This window comes from Zingiber officinale, chromosome 2B (genome assembly GCF_018446385.1).
Source record: "Zingiber officinale cultivar Zhangliang chromosome 2B, Zo_v1.1, whole genome shotgun sequence".
NCBI lineage: Eukaryota > Viridiplantae > Streptophyta > Magnoliopsida > Zingiberales > Zingiberaceae > Zingiber > Zingiber officinale.
In genome coordinates, this window is record NC_055989.1 from 3,974,525 (window position 1) to 3,997,328 (window position 22,804).

At 41.2% G+C, this 22,804-nt stretch overlaps 1 protein-coding gene across 1 annotated transcript; it reads right to left on the reverse strand.

Moving 5' to 3' along the window:
* Positions 1-836: 836 nt before the first annotated feature.
* Positions 837-2,359, reverse strand: LOC122048099 (aspartic proteinase CDR1-like). Its single transcript, XM_042609704.1, has 2 exons — positions 2,115-2,359; positions 837-1,935 (listed from the first exon to the last, which is right to left on the reverse strand). The coding sequence occupies exons 1-2, from the start codon at positions 2,357-2,359 to the stop codon at positions 837-839; spliced, it is 1,344 nt and encodes a 447-aa protein (XP_042465638.1).
* Positions 2,360-22,804: the final 20,445 nt, after the last annotated feature.

Consider the following 22,804-nt stretch of genomic DNA (forward strand, 5'->3'; position numbering starts at 1 on the left):
TAGGACATGCTCTCAAGGGGTTCCACTTCCCAACTATGTCGGACACTCACGGGACTATACTCCCCGTTCTCTCCTGATCAATTAAGGTCGATTGAGCAAGCTCTCGAGGTGTCATCACTATAATTTGCTAGTTGATTCTAAAGCTTCACTCCCTCTTAGGATACTATCACAGTCCATTTAGGCCTCCTGAGAAAGTAGGCTACCTATGCTAGGTTCGTCTTCTAACTAGCAGCCCAATATGTCTCTCGCCCAGTGAGCTCATTTCGTCATTAATATAGCATGTGAGTTTGTCACAGAGTCAGAATATCATATCTGTATATAGATATACAATACACCCGTCTCATACTCACGATGCCACTACAAGATAGGGTGGAAGCATGACGATGGGATATGAATCAGGCCTTGAGATGATGCCTTATTAAATGCGGAGATTGTGAGAGACATAACGTCACTATTTTACATCCTTCATTTCATTACATCACTACTCTCCGCTAATACAGGTATGCGCATGCATAATCTTTTTTTTTTTTTCCATTTACGTCGCTACTTTGCTCCCTTTATTTCTAATTTGATCATCGAAATAGCACAAAGATCTCTCTTTGCTGGTATTTGCAAGTAATTCTCAGAATTCCTCAATGAAAATCTTATTCTCAATCAAATTCCATGCCAATTCACTTTTGCTCAAGAGATCAAGGCGTTTGGATGAGCGTAATCGCTTTTGCTCTACATATTGTCAAATTTTTTGAACATTGAAGAGCGGTCAAAAATTTCTCATGAAAAATGGAGCCGTTTTTACTTAAATTTTGTAAAGACATTATTCTCCTCAAACATTAACCCTAAAACTTGGTGCAATCGGCGCTAGCGAAGGACACTGCCGGAATATCGAGATCGTACCCAACGTGTAAATTTTGCTGAGCCACGTTCCCAAATATCGGCGTGTCGGAGCCAGAATCCGCCACTGCGAGGCAAACCACCTGATATGCTTCCTCCATGAACATGCTCGTCGGGCTCAGCCTCACCGACGCCTCTCCGGCGAACTTGAACGTGATAAACGGTAACTTCTGCCAGTCGGACTCGCCGGTCACCTTGAAGCACAGCGGCAGAAGGCGGTCCGGATCAGTAGCCTTGGGCAGGCTGACCACCCTCGACACCTGCCGCACCAAACTCGAGAGCACGCCAGCGGGCAAGTAGTTTACGGTCGTGCCGGAGTCGATGATGATGTTGCCTTTCTTTAATCCAGGGGCGGAAGTTGGGACTGGGACCGAGCCGGCACCGTCGACTATGATCTCTGTTAGCCGGAGGGCAAATAAGGAATCTTCCACCGTCATCAGGGTGGTGACCTTGCTTCCGACGACCATGCCGGCGGAGCCGAAGATGACTTTGCTGCTGGCCTGCGTGTCTGACATGGGAACCAGGCAATAAGAGAAGTAACTCTTGTCGAGAGAGGGAACGATCTGTGAGACGAGAGAGACGGGACTGGCGCTGAGCCCTGCCAACCCGGCGGTGCGGCTGCTGAAGACGCCGCTGCTCTGGGAGTTGCAGCCGAAGGCGATATTGGAGAAGACGAGCGGTGACCCGGAGGAGGAGTCGAAAGTGAGGTCCTCGGTGCCGAGGACGCCGTCGACCTTCGACCCGTCGTCGTATTCATAGTGGTATTCGCAGGAGCTGCCGCCGGCGCAAGGGCTGCTGGAGAGGACCTTGCAAAGGTTGGACTGGCAGGGGAGCGTCCGGTAGGAGGAGGATTTGCCTGGATCGAAGTACGGCGCCGTCTGCTTGTAGCACTTTGTGCAGGGGACGCAGTTGGCCCAGATGAGGTCGCTGCCGGTGTCGGCGATGGCCAGGATGGAGAACGGCGGCGTGCCGACACGAAGCTCCATCAGATACTCAAACGAGTCGGGGACCACCCTGGAGACCGCATCGAACGACTCGATGCCGCTGCAACCCGACAATTATCATCCAAAATTATTTTATTTTTCAATTTTAAAAATAAATAAATAAAGGATCCGCGCTCAAAATCACGGATCTGAAGATGGATCATTCTCTATTATTGATGGAAAGTATCATTCTGATTCACGTTTTGCGAATCAAGGATCCGCGCTCAACAAAAATTATACCCTTTTCTTTGCACACGTGCAGCAATCCGGCTGGCTTGGAGGGCAGATCGATAGATTGATGCACGTGCGCGATCTAATGACGTGGCAGAGTGATTGTAGAACGGTGATTTAGGAGAGTCGCGATGTATAAGCTCGATGCTAAAACTTGCGGCCGCCGCCGCTGTCGTTGTCATTGCGGCCGTCGCCGTCGTCGTTGTCACTACGGCCGCCGCCATAGAGAGCGCAAGTAAAATCATGAACGTCATGTTTCCCATCGAGGAGAGAGTGTGCGACGTCGTATTACTTGGCAAGGTTAAAGAATTTATAATCGAGCTTTCTATGTTTATTTGGAAGGAAAATTATTGTAGAAGGAAACATTAATAACATTTGAATGATATAAAAAATATATGAGTTAATGTAAAGTAATATATATATATATATATATATACAGAACTTGTAGCCTGCGGCATTTTTGCTGCGGCGCGGTGCGGCGAAGCAAACGTGGCGCTGCCACGTCAACAAAGAATTTACAATTTCTGCGTAAAGAGAGGAAACAAAGCCCTAGCCGCCGCGTACCCTTCTGCCGCCTCCTTCTCCGCGAGTCCCTTTCTGCCGCCTCCTTCGCGAGTCCCCTTCTGCCGCGGGAAGAGAACCCCCGACCTCTCCCCCCTCCTCATCTCCTGTCGCGAGCCCTAGATTTTGCTGCGGCAGCTCTCCAGCCGCCGTCCTCTCCTTTCTCTCCCCCCTCCTCATCTCCTGTCGCGAGCCCTAGATTTTGCTGCGGCAGCTCTCCAGCCGCCGTCCTCTCCTTTCTCTCCCCCCTCCTTCTCCTCTCCGGCCGCGAGCCACGACAGAAGCGTCGAGCTCTCCCACTCCGGCGACAGGTCATCTCCTCGAAGCCCTAGCAGAAGCGCCGCACGACGCCGCAGCAAAAAAACGCCGCAGCATATAAACGCCGAGCTCTCCCCTCTCCTGCCGCGTCCTCTCCTTCCTCTCTTCGCGAGGAAAATCCTTCTCCGGTAAATTCTTGCTATATTTTTGTATACTCAATTTAGTTTGCATTTCATATATTCCTTTATCTTGGTCTCCGGTAAATCCTTCTCATTCCTCTCTGTTGCCAGTGTGCTGTAAAAATAAGTGATGTTATCAAGAATTCATATGAGCGTTATTTCAGTCACTAGAAACTTTGTAATTCCACATTTTTTCTCCCCAATTATATCCAATGTGAAACTGTTGTGAATGCTTCCATTTATAGACTAATGGTGGATGTAGAAGACCGACAAAATTCTCAAACTATAACTTGCTGTGTCTATGACAAAATTCTCATATGAGCGTTATTTCAGTAACTCAAACTATACTTGGATTTTGGACATTCTAACAGTGCAAACCCCATGTTTGAATTGTTCAAATACTTTATCTCACCTAGATTGGCCCAATTATTTGATTCAACAAATAAGTTTGTTCAAATTATAAGCTAATGCTAATTTTTGCAATATGTTTGATTCAACAAATTTTTACTTTTATATTGAATTAAACAGGTTGGTGCCGTAGCCGGATTTCAATTCTCAAATGGTGAGCCATTTGATTTGATTTTAGCTTCCTATTTGAATTTCACAATCTGTATTATAATATTAGAATTTATTTTTGAAATGTTAATATATTGTAATGTAGGGAAAAACATATGTGGTTTTTGTTGGACGGAATCCCGGTGTTTATGATAGTTGGGAAGAAACTCATACTCAAGTTAACAAATATAGCGGTGCATTGCATAGATCATATCTCAGTAAAGAGGAAGCATTTAGAGTTTTTAATTCATACAAGGAGAAACAACATGGTTTCTTTGCCCCTACTGTCCAAAAATGTTCAAGCTCAACTTTGGGTTCAACTTCAACTGCATCCTCAAGTTCTGGTGAAAAAATGAAGCATACTGAAGAACTAGCAAAGTTGATAAAAAGTCAGATAGATTTAGCTGATGAATATCGTCGTAATGCAGCTAAGATCGCCGAAATGTGTGAAGAGATTAAAAAAAAAATGGATTCTGTTCATATTAGTGATTAATCGGTAGACTTCTTTATTTAGTTGGATGAATGTATTTTATGGTAGACTTTTTAATTAAGTTGGATGAATGTATTTGACAGTAGACTTTTTTATTTAGTTGAATGAATGTATTTGACAGAGTTGAATGAATGTATGTATTTGGCCCTGAGATGTTCGTGAGCCTCAGGGTTTCGGTAATTTAGTTTTCAATTATGGGTTTATTTTTGATGTCTTCCATTTGCTATAAGTTGTGAGATCTCCTTACAAATTAAACTTGTTTTCTTCTTGTGAAAATCGGGACCTAAGATGGAATTGGCCAAGCGAGTCAGCACCAGGTTTCTCCTCACAAGCACCAAGGAAGTGATACACAGAAGAAAGTAAGCTCTGTCTTATTCCTTTGATGAGGCTTAATTTGAAATTAAGTACTGGAATGGAACCTGCAACCTGCACCACATAAAGCTCACAGCAGAAGTTGATTAGTTCAAACGAATCAGAAATCAGCAGGTTGAGCAGAACCTGACAGTCTGCAGACAATGTGGTGGATCGGTCAACGGACCGATCCACACCTTTGAATTGATGTCTGATCGGTCTGCAGACCGATCAGGGCTTAATGAGTGCGGTTCCTCGCACTCCTAAGATCGTCACCTGATCGGTCCCAAGACTGATCAGGATATGGCCTGATCGGTCCTACAGACCGATCAGAGTGCATATGGATCGGTCCACAGACCGATCCCCTGCCTTTTTCCTTCTCGCGACATCATCTCCTGATCGGTCTATAGACCGATCATCAGAGTGCATATGGATCGGTCCACAGACCGATCCCCTGCCTTTTTCCTTCTCGCGACATCATCTCCTGATCGGTCTACAGACCGATCAGATTACACTCAGTAGGCTACTGAGTGTTTCCTGATCGGTCACCAGACCGATCAGCAAACCTAGTTTCACCAGATCGGTCTGTGCACCGATCAGGCAATCAAAATCACACTGGATCGGTCTGTTGACCGATCCAACGCCTATGTGATACTAGGATTGGTCCAACGCCTATGTGTCAACAGCAAAACAACAGACTGTATCAACAACTAATAGAATGCAGAATTTACTCGTCCCTTTAAGAATTTGCACATATTGATACAAACAAATATTATGTATTTTAAGCTACCATGTTTGTGCCGTTACACAGATAAATAAATTATGTATCACCATCACATTTCCACCACAGCAGGATAGGTAAAAATATCTATCTTCCACCACAGTAGGATATAGGAAGTCAGCCTACAGGAAGTTAAATATGAAAAATAGGTACAATCAGACATTCCAACATTGTACATCTTTCTTACACGAAGTAAAATAGGTACAATCAGACATTTCAGCCTTAAATCTAAACAAAATCAGCATCCCATTACAGCACAGTTGAAAACGTCTCAATATTACATAATGACAAACGTCTCAGTTGAAATCAGCATCCTATGCCTGTAAAAATCGGACAAATAAAGGATAGAGTTAAGTATGAAAAAGATAAATAAACAGTATTATCATTTTAAGTGTCTGCAACATCACCAGAATAAACAAAAGTATCATCCAATAAACATAGGAAATGCACTAAACTAAATAATAAACACCACAAAAAACTAAAAAAGTGGAAATCTTTTTCAGCTAAAGATCTCATTTATTGGAAAGAAACAGAATATATGCTGTTGAAATAAACAAATATGGAGCTGATAATGAGTTAGGGAAGGTAACCTGAATAACCCAGACACTGAGCAGTGATTCAAGGCAGAACATACCAAATCCAATGAAATAAAAGATCTACAAGCAAAGAGTTAGAGATTCAGTTCAGACAAAGCTAGAAATAAAGAAAGAATCGGCTCCCAACATTAATGGAACAAGTTTTTCATTTTTCGCAGCCCATCATCTCTGTTTGGCATGACAAAGCTGGCAGTAATAGCACTGAGGGAGGGTTATTCCCATTTGTTTATCAATAGTTTGGCCTAACTTGTTACAGGGACAAAGAACCACTAGGTTTGAGGTGCTTCTTAGTTATATGATGATACTATGCCTTCTAGTAAATTTTTTTAGTGCATATAGTTATGTAATTACATTTTCCAAATGAGTCAGAACATACCCCAACTAGCGCATGTTATTAGAACCTGTAACAATAAAGATAATTTATTAATTTTATTCTCTCAATAAACAATAAACCACTATAATTTAAAAAATTAAAACTTTGATAGTACCGGCTATAGATCCCAAATCCGGTTCATATGTGTCGTCAAGACTGATATGATTATTATCTTCAATTGATCTGATAATTGACACATTGTCATATACAAAAGATAATAAAATAAATTTGTTTGCAAGAAAAATTGAATCGACACATACCCTTGTTGCAAATTGGGACAGTTACGCTTGTCATGTGACACTCCTCGAAGTCCGCATCCACGACAAAGCCTAGAATTTGATGTTGATTTCTCCTTTGATGATTTTAATCTCTTCCCACATCCCTTTGTTCTTACTACAGAAGGATCAATAATACTAAGAGTCTCATCCATTGATTTTTTTCTTTGACTTCTATCACTGCATGCTGTATTAATGGACATATCTTGAATTTTGTTGTAGATACAATCAAATTGTTCTTCCAAGAAGGTTGTCCTCTCATTACTCAAAGATGCATCATCAACTAACACTGAAGCTTTATAGGATAACCTCGAGTGCCTCGACATCAAATATCTTTCTGAATCTGGATCATCAATGACATTTTGCTCTCCTAAAGTATATATTGCTCCAACTTTTGCATATCGCGTCCATCGTTTGAGTATATACATATCAGGCAAATGAAACACTTGGTTGATACGAAAAAAAGCTAACATATGTCTACATGGAATGCCCTCAAACTCAAATTTTCTACAGCTACACGATATGTAATCCCTTTGTTTGTCATGCATGAGCACTCTTGATTTTGAGGAAGAGGAACTTTGAAATTTCATCACGTGGTAAACTGCTGAGGCAACTTCTGTAAATGTCTGTTGCACATAATAACTATGACTCTCAATCATTTCACTTTGAAACTCAAGCCATTTCTTTTTTGTGTACAGCTTAACCATTTGACTTTCCATTGGCCAGGTTGTATTAACTTTGGGATTCTCATTCATATCAATATGGTCTGCAACTAGCTCATTGTGTCTTTGGTGTCTCAGTGCTCTATTAAAACGTGTGATAAAATCCATTAATGAGTTCTTATTTGAGACATATTTTTTGAAAAATGCATGTGACCCTTCAGATCTTTGGCTACTTGACATTCCTGTAGAAAATACATGACTAAAATATGCTGGCACCCATCTGTGTCGCAATTCATACATCAAGGACAACCAATCATTCTTCTCTAAGTTAGCTTCCTTGATAGTCTCTTCCCATGACTTCTCAAAATCATCAGTTGTTGTAGAATTTGTAATGATGTTCTTTATGCTGTGATAATGGTTTCGAAAAGTCAAAGGGTCTAATTTTTCTGGGAATTTGTTCAATATGTGCCACAAACAATATCGATGCACTGTTTGAGGCAAAACCTGTGCAATAGCTTTTGTCATTGCAGGATCTTGATCAGTGATGATAATGTTTGGTGCACCTTTAGGCATGGCTTCTAAGAACTTTGTAAGCAACCAAACAAAAGATTCAGTTTTCTCATCACTAAGAAACCCACAACCAAAAAGAATTGTCTGATGATGATGATTAACTCCTACAAATGGTGCCAAAATCAAACCATATTTGTTGGTGTTATAAGTTGTATCAAATACAATAGCATCACCAAATACACTATATGCCCTTCTTGATACATGATCAGCCCAAAAGCACCTACTAAATCTGTTATCTGAATCAGTCTCGTAGGCAAAGAAAAAAGCTGAATTCTTCTCCTGCTCAGATGTAAAAAACTCGATAAGTGTTTCAGCATCAATACCCTTTTGTTCATCCCTTAGATTTCTCTCAAAGTTTCTAATATCAGTTTCTGTACAACCTACCCGTTCAGGGCCTCCATACTCTATCTCTAATAAACGAATTTGTTGACAAGTTGGTACATTGGCCTCTGAAAACTGTTTTGTCAATGCTTTTTTGGCTGCAGAAACACTACGATGTGAGCGAAGCAAATGCACCTTTGATGGAGTTGAGAGCGGATGATTATGAGCTTCTATAAAGTTACAGATAACCCAATCCGGTCCCATCTGTTTCTTGACAAATACAATATTTGCCTTACAACCCGTTCTAACTGTGCCACGTGCTCTTTCCCTTATTTGTTGATCAGGGTTTGGATGTTTATTGTGTCGCATTAGATCTGTATGTCCTTCTTTAAAACATACAACTTGTTTCCATGTGACTTCATTTGTCATTTTGTTTTTCCTGCTCGTGCTATTCCTTGAACTAAATCCGGTTTCTCGTGCATATTGGTTATAGAACGAATATGCATCCTCTAGAGATGAGAATTCCATTCCAATTTTTGGCTTTCGATCATCTGCAACTTGGGGAATGAATTCCTGATCATCAACTCTATTTTCTTCCATTTCTGGGTGCCCTCGCATTATATTTGACAATAGATAAATAAATAAACACTGTTTCAATTAACAAAATAAAACAAAGGTATACAAATATAGAGATATACAGATGCAAAAATACAAATATACAGATATACTGTAGCACTCTTTCTCTTTTGTGTTTTATTTCTTATACAACCAAAAGAAATATAGATATACAGATGCAAAAAAGACTATTAGATTAAGAAATTTAAAAAAAGTAAACAGAAGTACATCCTGTTTTTCTAGAAGTAAACAGAAATTTAAAAGAAGTAAACAACAAGTTATAGTTTGAGAATTTTGTCGGTCTTCTACATCCACCATTAGTCTATAAATGGAAGTATTCACAACAGTTTCACATTGGATATAATTGGGGGAAAAAAGTGGAATTACAAAGTTTCTAGTGACTGAAATAACGCTCATATGAATTCTTGATAACATCACTTATTTTTACAGCACACTGGCAACAGAGAGGAATGAGAAGGATTTACCGGAGACCAAGATAAAGGAATATATGAAATGCAAACTAAATTGAGTATACAAAAATATAGCAAGAATTTACCGGAGAAGGATTTTCCTCGCGAAGAGAGGAAGGAGAGGACGCGGCAGGAGAGGGGAGAGCTCGGCGTTTATATGCTGCGGCGTTTTTTTGCTGCGGCGTCGTGCGGCGCTTCTGCTAGGGCTTCGAGGAGATGACCTGTCGCCGGAGTGGGAGAGCTCGACGCTTCTGTCGTGGCTCGCGGCCGGAGAGGAGAAGGAGGGGGGAGAGAAAGGAGAGGACGGCGGCTGGAGAGCTGCCGCAGCAAAATCTAGGGCTCGCGACAGGAGATGAGGAGGGGGGAGAGGTCGGGGGTTCTCTTCCCGCGGCAGAAGGGGACTCGCGAAGGAGGCGGCAGAAAGGGACTCGCGGAGAAGGAGGCGGCAGAAGGGTACGCGGCGGCTAGGGCTTTGTTTCCTCTCTTTACGCAGAAATTGTAAATTCTTTGTTGACGTGGCAGCGCCACGTTTGCTTCGCCGCACCGCGCCGCAGCAAAAATGCCGCAGGCTACAAGTTCTGTATATATATATATATATATATATATATATATATATATAAAGTTGTTTGGTGCTCAAACTAGACCATTTTTTCTTATACATGAAAAATATTATAATTTATTTAGTTAGTGGTAATTTGAACAAATTGATAATTGAAAAAAAATAATGTTTAAAAATAAAAAGTAACCAAGAGAATTTATTTTAAACTTGGATAAATGATAATTAAAAAAGGACGGCTCAATATGATAATTAGGAAAGTTTGCAAGCACTCTTAAATATTCATCTCAACCAAACACACCTTTTGAGTTAACGACGTTAAAAAGTATATTTTTCTTAACTTTTTAGTTAAGATCAAGTATCACATAAATTAATTTTTATAAACTTTCTCTAGCGAAACAATTTGATAAAATATCAGATTCGAATACATTCCTACTATCTTGTGCACAATCTAGGTACTTCTATAAATTCTCTCACAACATAAAAGTTAGGTCTGTTTTAGGTATTTTTAAAACTATTGCTTTGTTATAATGATATTAAATGAGAACGTATAATTTTAAAACTAGAGTATTTAAAAAAGTAAAGGCATTTTTAATAAAAAGTGATTATTGGAACATCTTTCAATATTCCCATTTAATTAGAACATGCCATAGTATATACTAGGATAGATGCCTAATAAAATCGGATTCAAGAAAAGAGAAACATCTTTGATTTAATTTTATATTCCAAGAATATAATTTTCTTTTTCATCTTTCATTACTTAAAAGAGCTTTGGGCAAAAATCCGAAGATATTTATTTTTTGAAATCATCATATAAAATTCTACCATTCATTTATTGACAAAAGATAGTTTATTCTCAATAATTTTTTTTAAATGAAATTTCTCAATAATTTCTAGTAACATACCATAGTCAGCTTAATACATTATTTGACATTATTGATGCATATTAAATGGTGAATTCTACCATTCATTTGTTGACAAAAGATAGTTTATTCTCAATAATTTTTTTTTAATGAAATTTCTCAATAATTTATGATAACATACCATAGTCATCTTAATACATTATTTGACATTATTGATACATATTAAATGTTGAATTGATTCGATAGTTGTATGAAGATGGCACATTCACACTAACAATTATGAAGTTTCCTATGGTTATAATTTTATAGTTATTATAATCTGAATATTGTTGGATAAATTTATAATGTAGTAACTCTAAATAATAATAATAATAATAATAATAATAATTACCAAACTAAATCGCATCAGACAAAAAGTGAATACTTTGAAGAGAAAGTAAAAAAGAAAAAGACTGAACCGCTGAAGGAGAATGATTCAGCTGCACGCTTTCAAATTTAATGGACAATTAGGAGACCATTAATTATTTTTTAAAATAAAATTAAAAAATATTCTATCAACAAAATAATATATTCCAAGTTTGAACCGTGTAAATTCAAACAAAATAATATGTTCGAGTTGTATTCTAAAAGTTTGACTTCAACAATTGTAGATTTCAACAACTTGCTCCTGCGACAATACCTCCTTCGATTGAATCTTACTTAGGAGATTGCTTCAAAATCTTATCTTTTTCGTCCAGCAAGCTCCAAAATTCATTCTTGCTATGGAATCGAGCTTCAAAATCCAACCTTGACTTGATTAAGTCTTCTCCCTTCCTCAGACCGTCACCCTCGCTATATGTATATCCATTCAGTTCAATCTTCTTTCTCGTTTCAGTTGATTCGATTCAATTGGGGAATTCTTAGAGATTTGTTCAAATTTTACTGACTGAAGCTTGCAGTTTCTGGTTTCCTCTGTTTCTGGAGCATAACTTGCAGTCGGTGTTTGATATGGGATGTTACGAGTAGACCTAGAGGTGTCGTGACAGTCAAAGTTACGGTGAGATGGTGATCAAAGTCATAGTGAAGTGATAGCCAGAGCGTCACTCTCATCCGGGTTTAGCTCTTCACTCAGCACTAAGGCCTTCGTTATAAGGACGGTCGACTCAAGAGCCGATCGGACTTGAAGGATCTAGTACTCCGTTTGTAAACAATCAGCCAACATAAAGATCAATCGAAGCTATGACCAGTACTACATAACTCTGTTAGCCGATCGGCTTAAAGGACGACCGGGCTTATCTAAAGTTAGTGTTCACTCTCACAACGTATGGTCGGACGACCCCTGAGCCGGTCGAGCATATGAGATACTCCCCATTGCTGTAGCAAATTCTCTCAGTTTATAGCTAGTCAAACCTATGAGTTTCAGTTTACGTACTCCTCACATGTCAGTCCTCCTTCATACGACCGGTCAGTCATAAAGTCGGTTGGGTTTACAGGGCTCAGTGTCCCTATCTCCTACACAAGCCAGTCAGTTACAACGTTAGTCAAAATAAACTCGTTCGGTCGTAATGCAACTCGTTCGATCTTAATGCACTAGACGAGCATATGAGATTCAGCTCTCCGCTTCTGCAATATTACTCTCAACATACAAACTGATTCAATTTTACAATACTACCTTCAGTACAAAGCCGACTGGACCCATGGTCAGTTGAACTTATGAATTTAAGTTCCCTATTCTTTGATAGCTAGTCTCCTTTCATATGGTCAGTCGGTTATATTTAGAACCGGTCGGACCAACAAGATTTAGCTCCTTATTACTTCAACATCAGATCCTTAGCACCAGGGTGTAGAGTATATAGTCAATCAGCCTCATAACTGGCCAGATTTACAGGACCTTGCTCTTCGCTCTTCAAGGATATAAATCTCCTATTATATATAACTGGCCAATTATAAGGTGTTGAACCCCGTGGTAGTTTTGATGTGATCAACCAAGTTGGTTAGGTCCTGCGTTTTGTCTGATCCCTGTGTCTGAGTGTGCAGGAACTTAGGAGCACAGGAAGTCGAGCGGAAGACACAGCTAGCGAGAATGACGGCACGGGAAGGGAGCTGACGGACTCGGTGCGTCCGAAGAACGGGAGAGCTGCGGAAGAGTACACCCGGTGGGCGAGAAGAACGTGCGCGGCGTTCGAGGGACGTAAAGCCGGGGAGGAAGCCTGCTCGAGGAGAAGGCAGGGAATTGGGTTCGGGTGAGCCCTATTCCGGTAGGCCGCAATCACCCAAGGAGCCGAACCGGAACAAGTCAACTGGAAGTTGACTTGTCAATGGTTCGGTCGACCGAACCCCTTGATCGGTCGACCGAATGCTTCTGTATCCGAATCCAGCTGTTGGTGACACGTCAGAAGCCACGTTAAGCAGCCAACCGTTGGGGAGCTGATCGGTCGACCGAACCGAAGTCTATCCAGAGACCAAGTCGAGCAATCTGATCGGGCCAACTCAGCAGAAGACCGTTGGCAGATCGGTCGACCGAACAAAAGGATCGGTCGACCGAACCCAAGCTTGATCCACAGAGACTGCACCTGGACGCGAAGCTGGGCAGGTACAGCAGGTTCGGTTGACCAAATCTGGGGATCGGTCGACCGATCCCTCTCGAGTCAAACTTGATCCCGAAGGATCAGGTGAACTGATAAGCTCGAGAACCCCTATATAAAGAGGGTCTCGGGTAGCTCTTGAATATCGAAAATAGTGAACGAAAAACCAACTCTGTAATTCTTCTTCTGCAACTTCTGTGCTTACAAAGTGTAAAAGGCTTCTCCGCCTTCAGAGAAGGAGCTCTCTTACTGCGCTTTTCATCGTCCTGGATTAACAACCCTCTTGGTTGTAACCAGGTTAAAATTTGTGTGTCTATTTCTCTGTTTATTTTGATTCTTAATATAGTTGCTTATTATTTGAGTTGAAAGCCTTGAGGAGGGTTTAGTTTTTATTGCAGGAAACTCACCCCCCTCTTGCCGGTCTCCGCTGCACCAACAAGTGGTATCAAAGCCCAACAGCCTCAGAGGGACTAACCGCCATCTGAAGCACAAAGATCAGAACAATGACCGGCGTAAACATCCATCCCCCGAAGTTCGACGGAGATTTCGCTACATGGAAGCGAAAAATGGAGGTATTCTTTAAAACAGATTTTGATATTTTAATTACTATGAAATATGATTTTGCAGCTCCTAAAGACAAAGAAGAAAACATGTGGAGCAAGAAGGAGCAAGCTGACTTCGTTGCCAACGGAAAAGCGAAATTCCACCTCCTCAGTGTTCTGCCACCTCAGGAGGTAAGCCGGATCGGAAGTTACGACTCTGCGAAAGATCTCTGGGAGAAATTCCTGGAGCTTCACGAGGGTACATCCGAAGCGAAGCTAGCTAGGCGCGACATCCTCCGGAACCAGTTGACGAACCTCCGGATGAACCAAGGCGAGAAGGTAGCACAGCTCCAAGCAAGGATCAAAGAACTGATCACGCAACTAACCAACCTTGGAGAAGAAGTAACGAACCGGGATTCCATCCGATACGCGCTCAACGCCTTCCCGAGGACTCCAGAATGGACATCCTTAGTAGATGCGTACTACATCTCTAAGGATCTTGAGGTAAGTAGTTTAGAAAATTTGTTTTCAACTTTCGAACTTCACGAATCTTGAATTACAGAAAATCAAGTAGAAAAGTCGAACCTCAATATTGCCCTACGAGCTGAAAAGGACGATCCCGACTCCGAAGCGACGATTGACGAAAACAAAGCTGCGTTAATGGTAAAACAATTTAACAAGTTTTTCAAATCTAACCAATTTAGATCGCAATCAAGTAAACATCGTCAAAAGAGAAGGACAGTCCGTTGCTACAATTGCAACGAAGAAGGGCACATCAAGGAGGACTGCCCAAAATTGAAGTACAAACAAAAGGAGAAGACAAAGACCAATTACAAGAAACCAAATTCCTCCAAGCACAAAAATTTGAAGGCAACATGGGACGACTCTTCATCCTCCGAGTCAGAAGTCGAAGAATTCTCGGGACTAGAATTGGTGGCCAACCACCTCTTTGAAGATAACTCAGACTCAGAGATGAGCATTGATCAAGGGGGAGAGACAAAAGAGGAAAGCTGCGATGAAGGGGGAGCTACCGACAAACAGGTAAGTAAGGTATGTGCCATAAACCCTAAACAGTCTTTTGAGTTTATTAAAGCTTTGTCTAAAGATCTATTCAAATCAGAAAAAGAAATTACCAATTTAAAAATAAGTTTGGAAAATTTAAATTTGGAAAATGAGATTTTGTAATTAGAAAATACAAAATTAAAAAATAAAATTGAAAAATTGAAAAGTGATGCATGCTTAAAGAAATTTCCAAGTTCAAAAATTAGGATTTATGGAAAATTAAATTGGTTCATTAGAAACCATCAGGGTCAACTTAGAAAAGTACTAAGAAACTATATACCCCCTAAGTATCTGACTAACCCAGTAGGAGGGAACCTCTATTGGGTTCCAAAATCCGTACTTAATTAATCCTTTAAAATTAAAGGCTTCAAAAGAGAAAATTAAACATTGATTTTCCTAATGCGGCTTTGACTAGAAAGTGGTTGTTGCTCCAATAACCAAGAAGACCTAGTGCCTCGCCACTACCTGGAAGCCAAATTTAGAAAAGAACTGTTTAATTAACGTTTTGATAAAAGAATTGAAAATAAAATTGAATAGTACTTAGAAAAAGTGTTTGGGACTTAGAAATTTGTTTAGAATTTTTTAGAAAATTTTTAGTTGCATTTTGAAAAACGTTTTGACACTTAGAAAATGTTTAACGTTGAAAATTTTTTCTTGGATGTTGAACACTTAGGAAATTTTCATTGAAAATCTTTTTGTCCCCGTTTTTGCTGTGATCAAAGGGGGAGAATAAAAGATAAGTTCAGTTGGGGGGAATTTAATTTTTTTTTAATATATTTTAATGTTGCAATTTAGTTCAAAATTATAAATTTATGCCTGAATTGTTAGTTTAGTAATTTTCTTTAAATTACTATTTGTTTTGTTTACCCCTAACTTGAACTTGGTTGATGCACATAAAAAAGGGGGAGATTGTTGAACCCCGTGGTAGTTTTGATGTGATCAACCAAGTTGGTTAGGTCCTGCGTTTTGTCTGATCCCTGTGTCTGAGTGTGCAGGAACTTAGGAGCACAAGAAGTTGAGCGGAAGACGCAGCTGGCGAGAAGGACGGCACGGGAAGGGAGCCTACGGGCTCGATGCGTCCGAAGGACGGGAGAGCTGCGGAAGAGTACACCCGGTGGGCGAGAAGAACGTGCACGACGTTCGAGGGACGTAAAGCCGGGGAGGAAGCCTGCTCGAGGAGAAGACCGGGAATTGAGTTCGGGTGAGCTCTATTCCAGTAGGCCGCAATCACCCAAGGAGCCGAACCGGAACAAGTCAACTGGAAGTTGACTTGTCAATGGTTCGGTCGACCGAACCCCTTGATCGGTCGACCGAACCCTTCTGTATCTGAATCCAGCTGTTGGTGACACGTCAGAAGCCACGTCAAGCAGCCAACCGTTGGGGAGCTGATCGGTCGACCGAACCTTCTGATCGGTCGACCGAACCTTCTGATCGGTCGACCGAACCGAAGTCTATCCAGAGACCAAGTCGAGCAATCTGATCGGGCCAACTCAGCAGAAGACCGTTGGTAGATCGGTCGACCGAACAAAAGGATCGGTCGATCGAACCCAAGCTCGATCCACAGAGACTGCACCTGGACGCGAAGCTGGACAGGTACAGCAGGTTCGGTCGACCGAACCTGGGGATCGGTCGACTGAACCTGGGGATCGGTTGATCGATCCCTCTCGAGTCAAACTTGATCCCGAAGGATCAGGTGAACTGATAAGCTCGAGAACCCTTATATAAAGAGGGTCTCGGGTAGCTCTTGAATATCGAAAATAGTGAACGAAAAACCAACTCTGTAATTCTTCTTCTGCAACTTCTGTGCTTACAAAGTGTAAAAGACTTCTCCACCTTCAGAGAAGGAGCTCTCTTACTGCTCTTTTCATCGTCCTGGATTAACAACCCTCTTGGTTGTAACGAGGTTAAAATTTGTGTGTCTATTTCTTTGTTTATTTTGATTCTTAATATAGTTGCTTATTATTTGAGTTGAAAGCCTTGAGGAGGGCTTAGTTTTTATTGCAGGCAACTCACCCCCCTCTTGCCGGTCTCCGCTGCACCAACATAAGGTCGGTCTGATTTCCTCTAGGAGACAACAGTGTTAGAGAATCATAAATCGTCATAAAGTAATAACTATTTGTCAAAGAATATTCTTTTATTATAATATATGCATTCAATGGAACCTCACTTTTCATCAGCTGACATATTATGACAACATATTCTCTTAACCACTGAATTAATAGTGTAAGTTATAAATGACAATTTAGATATGAGTAACAGAATATTCCTCGGAGGATGAGGATTACTCGACAACTTCTGCCACTAAACATTTTCTGTCACCTCATTATTACGGAAGTTAAGAGAGATGGTATAAAAAGGGATCATCTCCATTGGCCGAGTATACGAGACAATATATTTTACATACTATATATATCTAGGTCACACCCGAAGATCATTTCGGGTTTTGTATATGTTTATTTATATTTGGTATTTACTGTATTTGATGTGTTGTTGTATTTGTTGTTGTGGTTGTTGTATAAAGTTTAGCCGGCTAGCAGTGTGTTGATTTGTTTTGTATTGGGCTTTCTGTTATCATTTTTCCGCTATGTTGGTTTTTAATACAGCCAAGTGGGTTGTTTATTGTATATATAACTGCGTGGTTGTGCTTTATTATGTTCCAATTGAGTCGGCTGAATATAAACTGCGTGGTTGTGTATATATTTCAGCCGTATGTGGCTGATGTATTTTGTATGTATGCATGCTTCAGATTGTTACCGGCATAGGGGAGATGTTGTTGAAATTTTTCGATAGGGACTCCTTTGGGGTCGTGACAATTTAGTGGTATCAAAGCAGGTTTACGATGCCTGTTGTTTTGGATTTTCGAGTTAATCTGATACCAATTTATTGGTATCAGAGCAAGGCTTACGATACCTATTTTTCGTGTTTTACGATTTTGTGTTTCGATTTTCTTGATGTGAAATTTTCGAGTTTTGGGACCAGGCAGCGACAGGATATCTCTAAGCTATAGGATGTAAGTAATTTACTATTATATTATACTTTTGTAGTTTTATCTTGTTATTGATATCAGGAATGAAGCGTGGAGAGACAACCCCCAGTCAACGACGTGGTCTAGGATGACCACGGAAACGACCTACCGATTCAGTAGAGTCTGAGCCAATTGAGCAGGAGGTGGATTCCTTCAAAGATCCTACAGAGGTTGAGACTGATAGTCATGGATGGACCCACCTAGTTCCCATGAGAGATCAGGGTTTTCAGCCTCAGTTGGTTCCTCCTACATTACCACCAGTGGTCCCTACTCATGCTGCTACTCCTTGGGTGAAGGATAGAGCTCGTATCCCGTTATCAGCTCGATCGGTTAAGGACCGATTTACTTTGTTCCATGGAGTTCCCGACCCTAGTGTTGCTCGTTCTTGGTTGGGAAATGTGGAGGATACTTTCTAGTATATGTCGTGTACCGAGGAAGAAAAAGCCAAATTAGCTGCGTACCACTTTCGAGATCAGGCTGTTACTTGGTGGAAATGCAGAAGTCGCTTTTTGGGGATCAGAGGGTCACCTGAACTTTATTCCGAAATGGTTCGAGAGACAGTATTTTCTTGCTCCTTTTCGTATTGTCCGTCGACAAGAGTTCTTAAATCTTAAGCAGGGGATCGATCTATGATGGAGTATGATGCGGAATTTAACCGACTAGCTGAGTATTGTCCTCATCTTGTTGCTCAGGACAACGATCGGTTAGATCAGTTCACTCAGGGCCTTGCAGCTTATATTCATATCCGGATGTCTGGTTTTACTCCTAACACTTACCGGGAGGCATTAGATAGAGCTTTGATGATTGAGATGACACAGCAGCAAGTTTCCCAGGAACAAGGAAAAGATAAACAAAAGGCTCAGGGTACAACTCCAAATCAGAAACAATAGAACCAAGGCCAGAAGAGACAGAAGAAATGCCATGGATCCCAATCTACTTCGGGGGAGTCTGATCGATCATCGAAGGCAAGACAATCATCAGCTGGTTCTTCTATACCCCCTCAGAAAGATCTTTCTAGCGGGCTTAGATGTTTCAGATGTGGTGTTGATGGTCACACTAGACCTAATTGTCCATTGAGCCAGGATATATGCTATTACTATAAGCTTCCAGGTCACGTGAGTCGTGATTGCACATTGAAGGTGCGGTTGGATGCAGCCAAGAGTACTACATAGGGAAGTCGTACTACTCAGACTCGACAGTCGAAGGGATCACAGAGAACACAGAGTACTTCTTATCAGCAACGTATGTCACCTCCTCAGGCATAGGTATATCACATTCAGAGTCAGGAGCACTCGGCAGTACCAGTTGCTATGTAATATACCCCTGCTGTTTCTTCGCATCAGATATATCCGGCACAGCAGAACTTTACGGTGCCACCTAGTTCTTGTCCAGTGATCTAGCCTCAGCAGTATGCTACCACTCACCAGCCTCAGTAGTATGCTACCACTCCACCAGCACAGTTCCAGACTAGTACTAGAGTACCACCATTGTGCCCGGAAGTAGGACGAGTTTATACTGTTACTCGCGAGGAGGCACAGCGGGCCGAGGGATCGGTCTTTCGGGGTATGATTACTGTTTATTCATTTCTTGCTGAATTATTGATAGATACTGGTAGTTTCCATTCTTTCATTGTTCGAGTATTTCTGGGTAAGATTTGTAGATTACCTATTCGTCAGACTCACACATTAGCGGTATCTTTACCCTCGGGAGAGATACTAAATATCAGTCAGGAGATTAAAGAATGTCCGTTGGATTTCGAGAGCCAGACCCTTATGGTGGACTTACAGGTTCTGGATATGCTAGAATTTGACATCATTTTGGGTATGGACTGGTTGGCCAAATATTATGCTATCGTCGACTGCAGCGCGAGAGTGGTTACATTTAGACCTCCGGGTCTACCATCCTGGGTATTTACGGGTACCAAGTATGATGGGATTTCTGTCATCTCAGCACTGCAAGCTCGGAGGTTATTGTCCCAAGGTTGTCAGGGGTATTTGTTATCCATGATTAAGGTTGATCATGATCATGTTTCACAGCCTTCGGATATTCCTATAGTTCGAGAATACCCTGATCTATTTCCAGAGGAATTACCTGGTTTGCCCCCAAAAAGGCAGGTGGATTTCACGATTGAGTTGATTTCAGGGTCCACCGATATCAAAGGCTCCGTATCGCATGACATCTAAAGAATTGGAGGAGCTGAAAGTGCAGTTATAGGAACTACTGGATAGAGGGTTTATCCATCCTAGTGTTTCTCCATGGGGAGCTTCGGTACTCTTTGTGAAGAAGAAGGATGGATCGATGAGGTTATGCATCGACTATCGGCAACTGAATGCAGAGACTATTAAGAACAAATATCCCCTACCACGTATAGAAGATTTATTTGATCAGATCAAGAATACTTGTGTATATTCAAAGATTGATCTACGCTCTGGCTATCATCAGCTCAGTGTGAGGGATTCAGATATACAGAAAACAGCTTTGCGTACTCATTATGGACATTATGAGTTTTTGGTAATGTCATTTGGGCTTACCAATGCTCCAGTAGTTTTCATGGATCTGATGAATAGGGTGTTTCTTGAGTTCTTGGATCAGTTTGTTATTGTGTTCATCGATGATATTCTGATATATTCTCGATCCGAGGAGGAACATGGGCAACATCTTCATATAGTTTTGGAGATGCTCCGGCGAGAGCGTCTCTATGCAAAGTTCAGCAAATGTGCATTTTGGTTATCTTTTGTGGATTTTCTGGGACACATAGTTTCCAGCAGGGGCATATCCATGGACACACAAAAGATAGAAGTTGTTACTAGTCGGGAGCAACCAAAGTCTGTACAGGAGATTCGTAGCTTCCTCGGTTTAGCTGGGTATTATCGGAGGCTTGTTGAGGGCTTCTCTAGCATAGCTCTGCCTTTGACTCGGCTGACCAGAAAGGGAGTGAAGTTTTGTTGGATAGAGTCTTGTAAGAAGAGTTTTCAGGAACTCAAGCGAAGACTCTTTTCTGCACCTATATTAGTGCTTCCTTCTGGAGATGATGGCTTCATACTTTATACAGATGCATCATTACAGGGGTTAGGCGCAGTGCTCATGCAGCATGGATGGGTTGTTTCCTATGCCTCTCATCAACTGAAGGAACATGAGAAAAATTACCCAGTGCGTGACCTAGAGTTAGCAGCTATTATATTTGCACTGAAAATCCAAAGGCATCATCTATTTGGGATTACCTTCGAGATATTCACGGATCATAAAAGTCTTAAGTATCTATCTACTCAGAAAGAATTGAACTTAAGACAAAGGAGATAGATGGAATTCTTGAAGGACTATGATTGTACAATCAACTCCCACCCAGGGAAAGCCAATGTAGTAGCTAATGCTTTGAGTTGAAAATCCCGAGGAGTTCTTGCTTGTCACCGTGTGATGGTTACAGAACTGGTACAGAAATTTTCTGAGTTGGGATTAGTAGAGCAGGATCAGACTGAGCAGGGTATTCTGTTATCTATGGTTGCCCAGTTACCCATTGTAGAGAGGATTAAAGAAGCTCAGGCTACAGATCAACATCTACAATTTTTGTGTAGCAGAATTATCCCAAGACAGCAGACAGGATTCTCTTGCGATGGAAGTGGAATTCTGTATTTCCCGGGGAGATTGTGTGTTCCTGAATCGCCTTCCGTGAAGGAAGACGTACTTCAGGAGGCACACCAATCCAGATTTGTGATTCATCCTGGTGGTACACGCATGTATAGGGATCTGAGACGTTCATATTGACGGACTGGCATGAAGAAAGACATTACGGATTTCGTTGCACGATGCCTTGTATGTCAGCAAGTGAAGGTGAAACATCAGAGACCCACTGGTTTGCTTCAGAAGATTCAGATATCGGAATGGAAATGGGAGCATATCACGATAGATTTCATCTTGGGATTGCCTAGAACCCGGCGAGCACATGATACGATTTGAGTAATCGTTGATCGGTTAACCAAATCTGCTCATTTTCTACCGATATATAGGACGGAGTCATTGGATCGACTAGCAGAGTTGTATTATAGAGAGAGTATCAGGCTTCATGGTGTACCTCTCAGTATTATTTCGGATAGAGATTCGCGGTTCACTTCACGATTCTAGCAGAGTCTATAGCAGGCTATGGGTACAGAGTTACATTTTAGTACGACTTTCCACCCCCAGACAGACGGTCAATCAGAGAGAACCATACAGACATTAGAGGACCTACTGAGATCATGTGTCATGGACTTCGGAGGTAGTTGGGAGGATCATTTACATTTAGTAGAATTTGCCTACAATAACAGTTATCATTCAGCGATACATATGGCACCTTATGAGGTGTTGTATGGCAAAGCTTATAGATCTCCCACCTTATGGGAAGAAGTTGGGGAATCATAAATTTTGGGTCCACAGAGCCTTCAGCATGATGCAGAGATGGTTCATACTATCAGGTGCAGGTTGTCAGAAGCTCAGGATCGGCAGAAGAGTTATGCGGATTGGAGACGGAGACCTTTAGAGTTTTCTGTTGATGATCATGTATTATTACGGGTATCCCATACAAAAGGAGTAAAAAGGTTTGGGTTGAAGGGTAAGTTAGCACCTCGCTATATTGGACCCTTCCAGATTCTCGAGAGGATAGGTGAGGTAGCATATCGACTAGCGCTACCATCATCACTTACCATGATGCATGATGTATTCCATGTGTCTATGTTGAGGAAATACGTACCGCACCCTTCGCATATTCTCACAGGTGTATCAGTTGTACTTCAACTAAATATATCTTATGAGGAGATTCCAGTTTATATTTTGGACCGCAAAGAACACCAGTTGTGAAATAAGACAATTCGATTGGTCAAGGTCGGATGGCGGCACCGCTCAGATGAAGAAGCCACTTGGGAGTTAGAAGATAAGATGCGAGCTAGTTACTCACACCTGTTTACTGAAGGTGAGTAAAGTTTATTTCAGTAACTATAATAGGTTTATCTACTACTTGCTTTTAAGAGGTGGTGGTAAATTTGGGGTATAAATTTTTA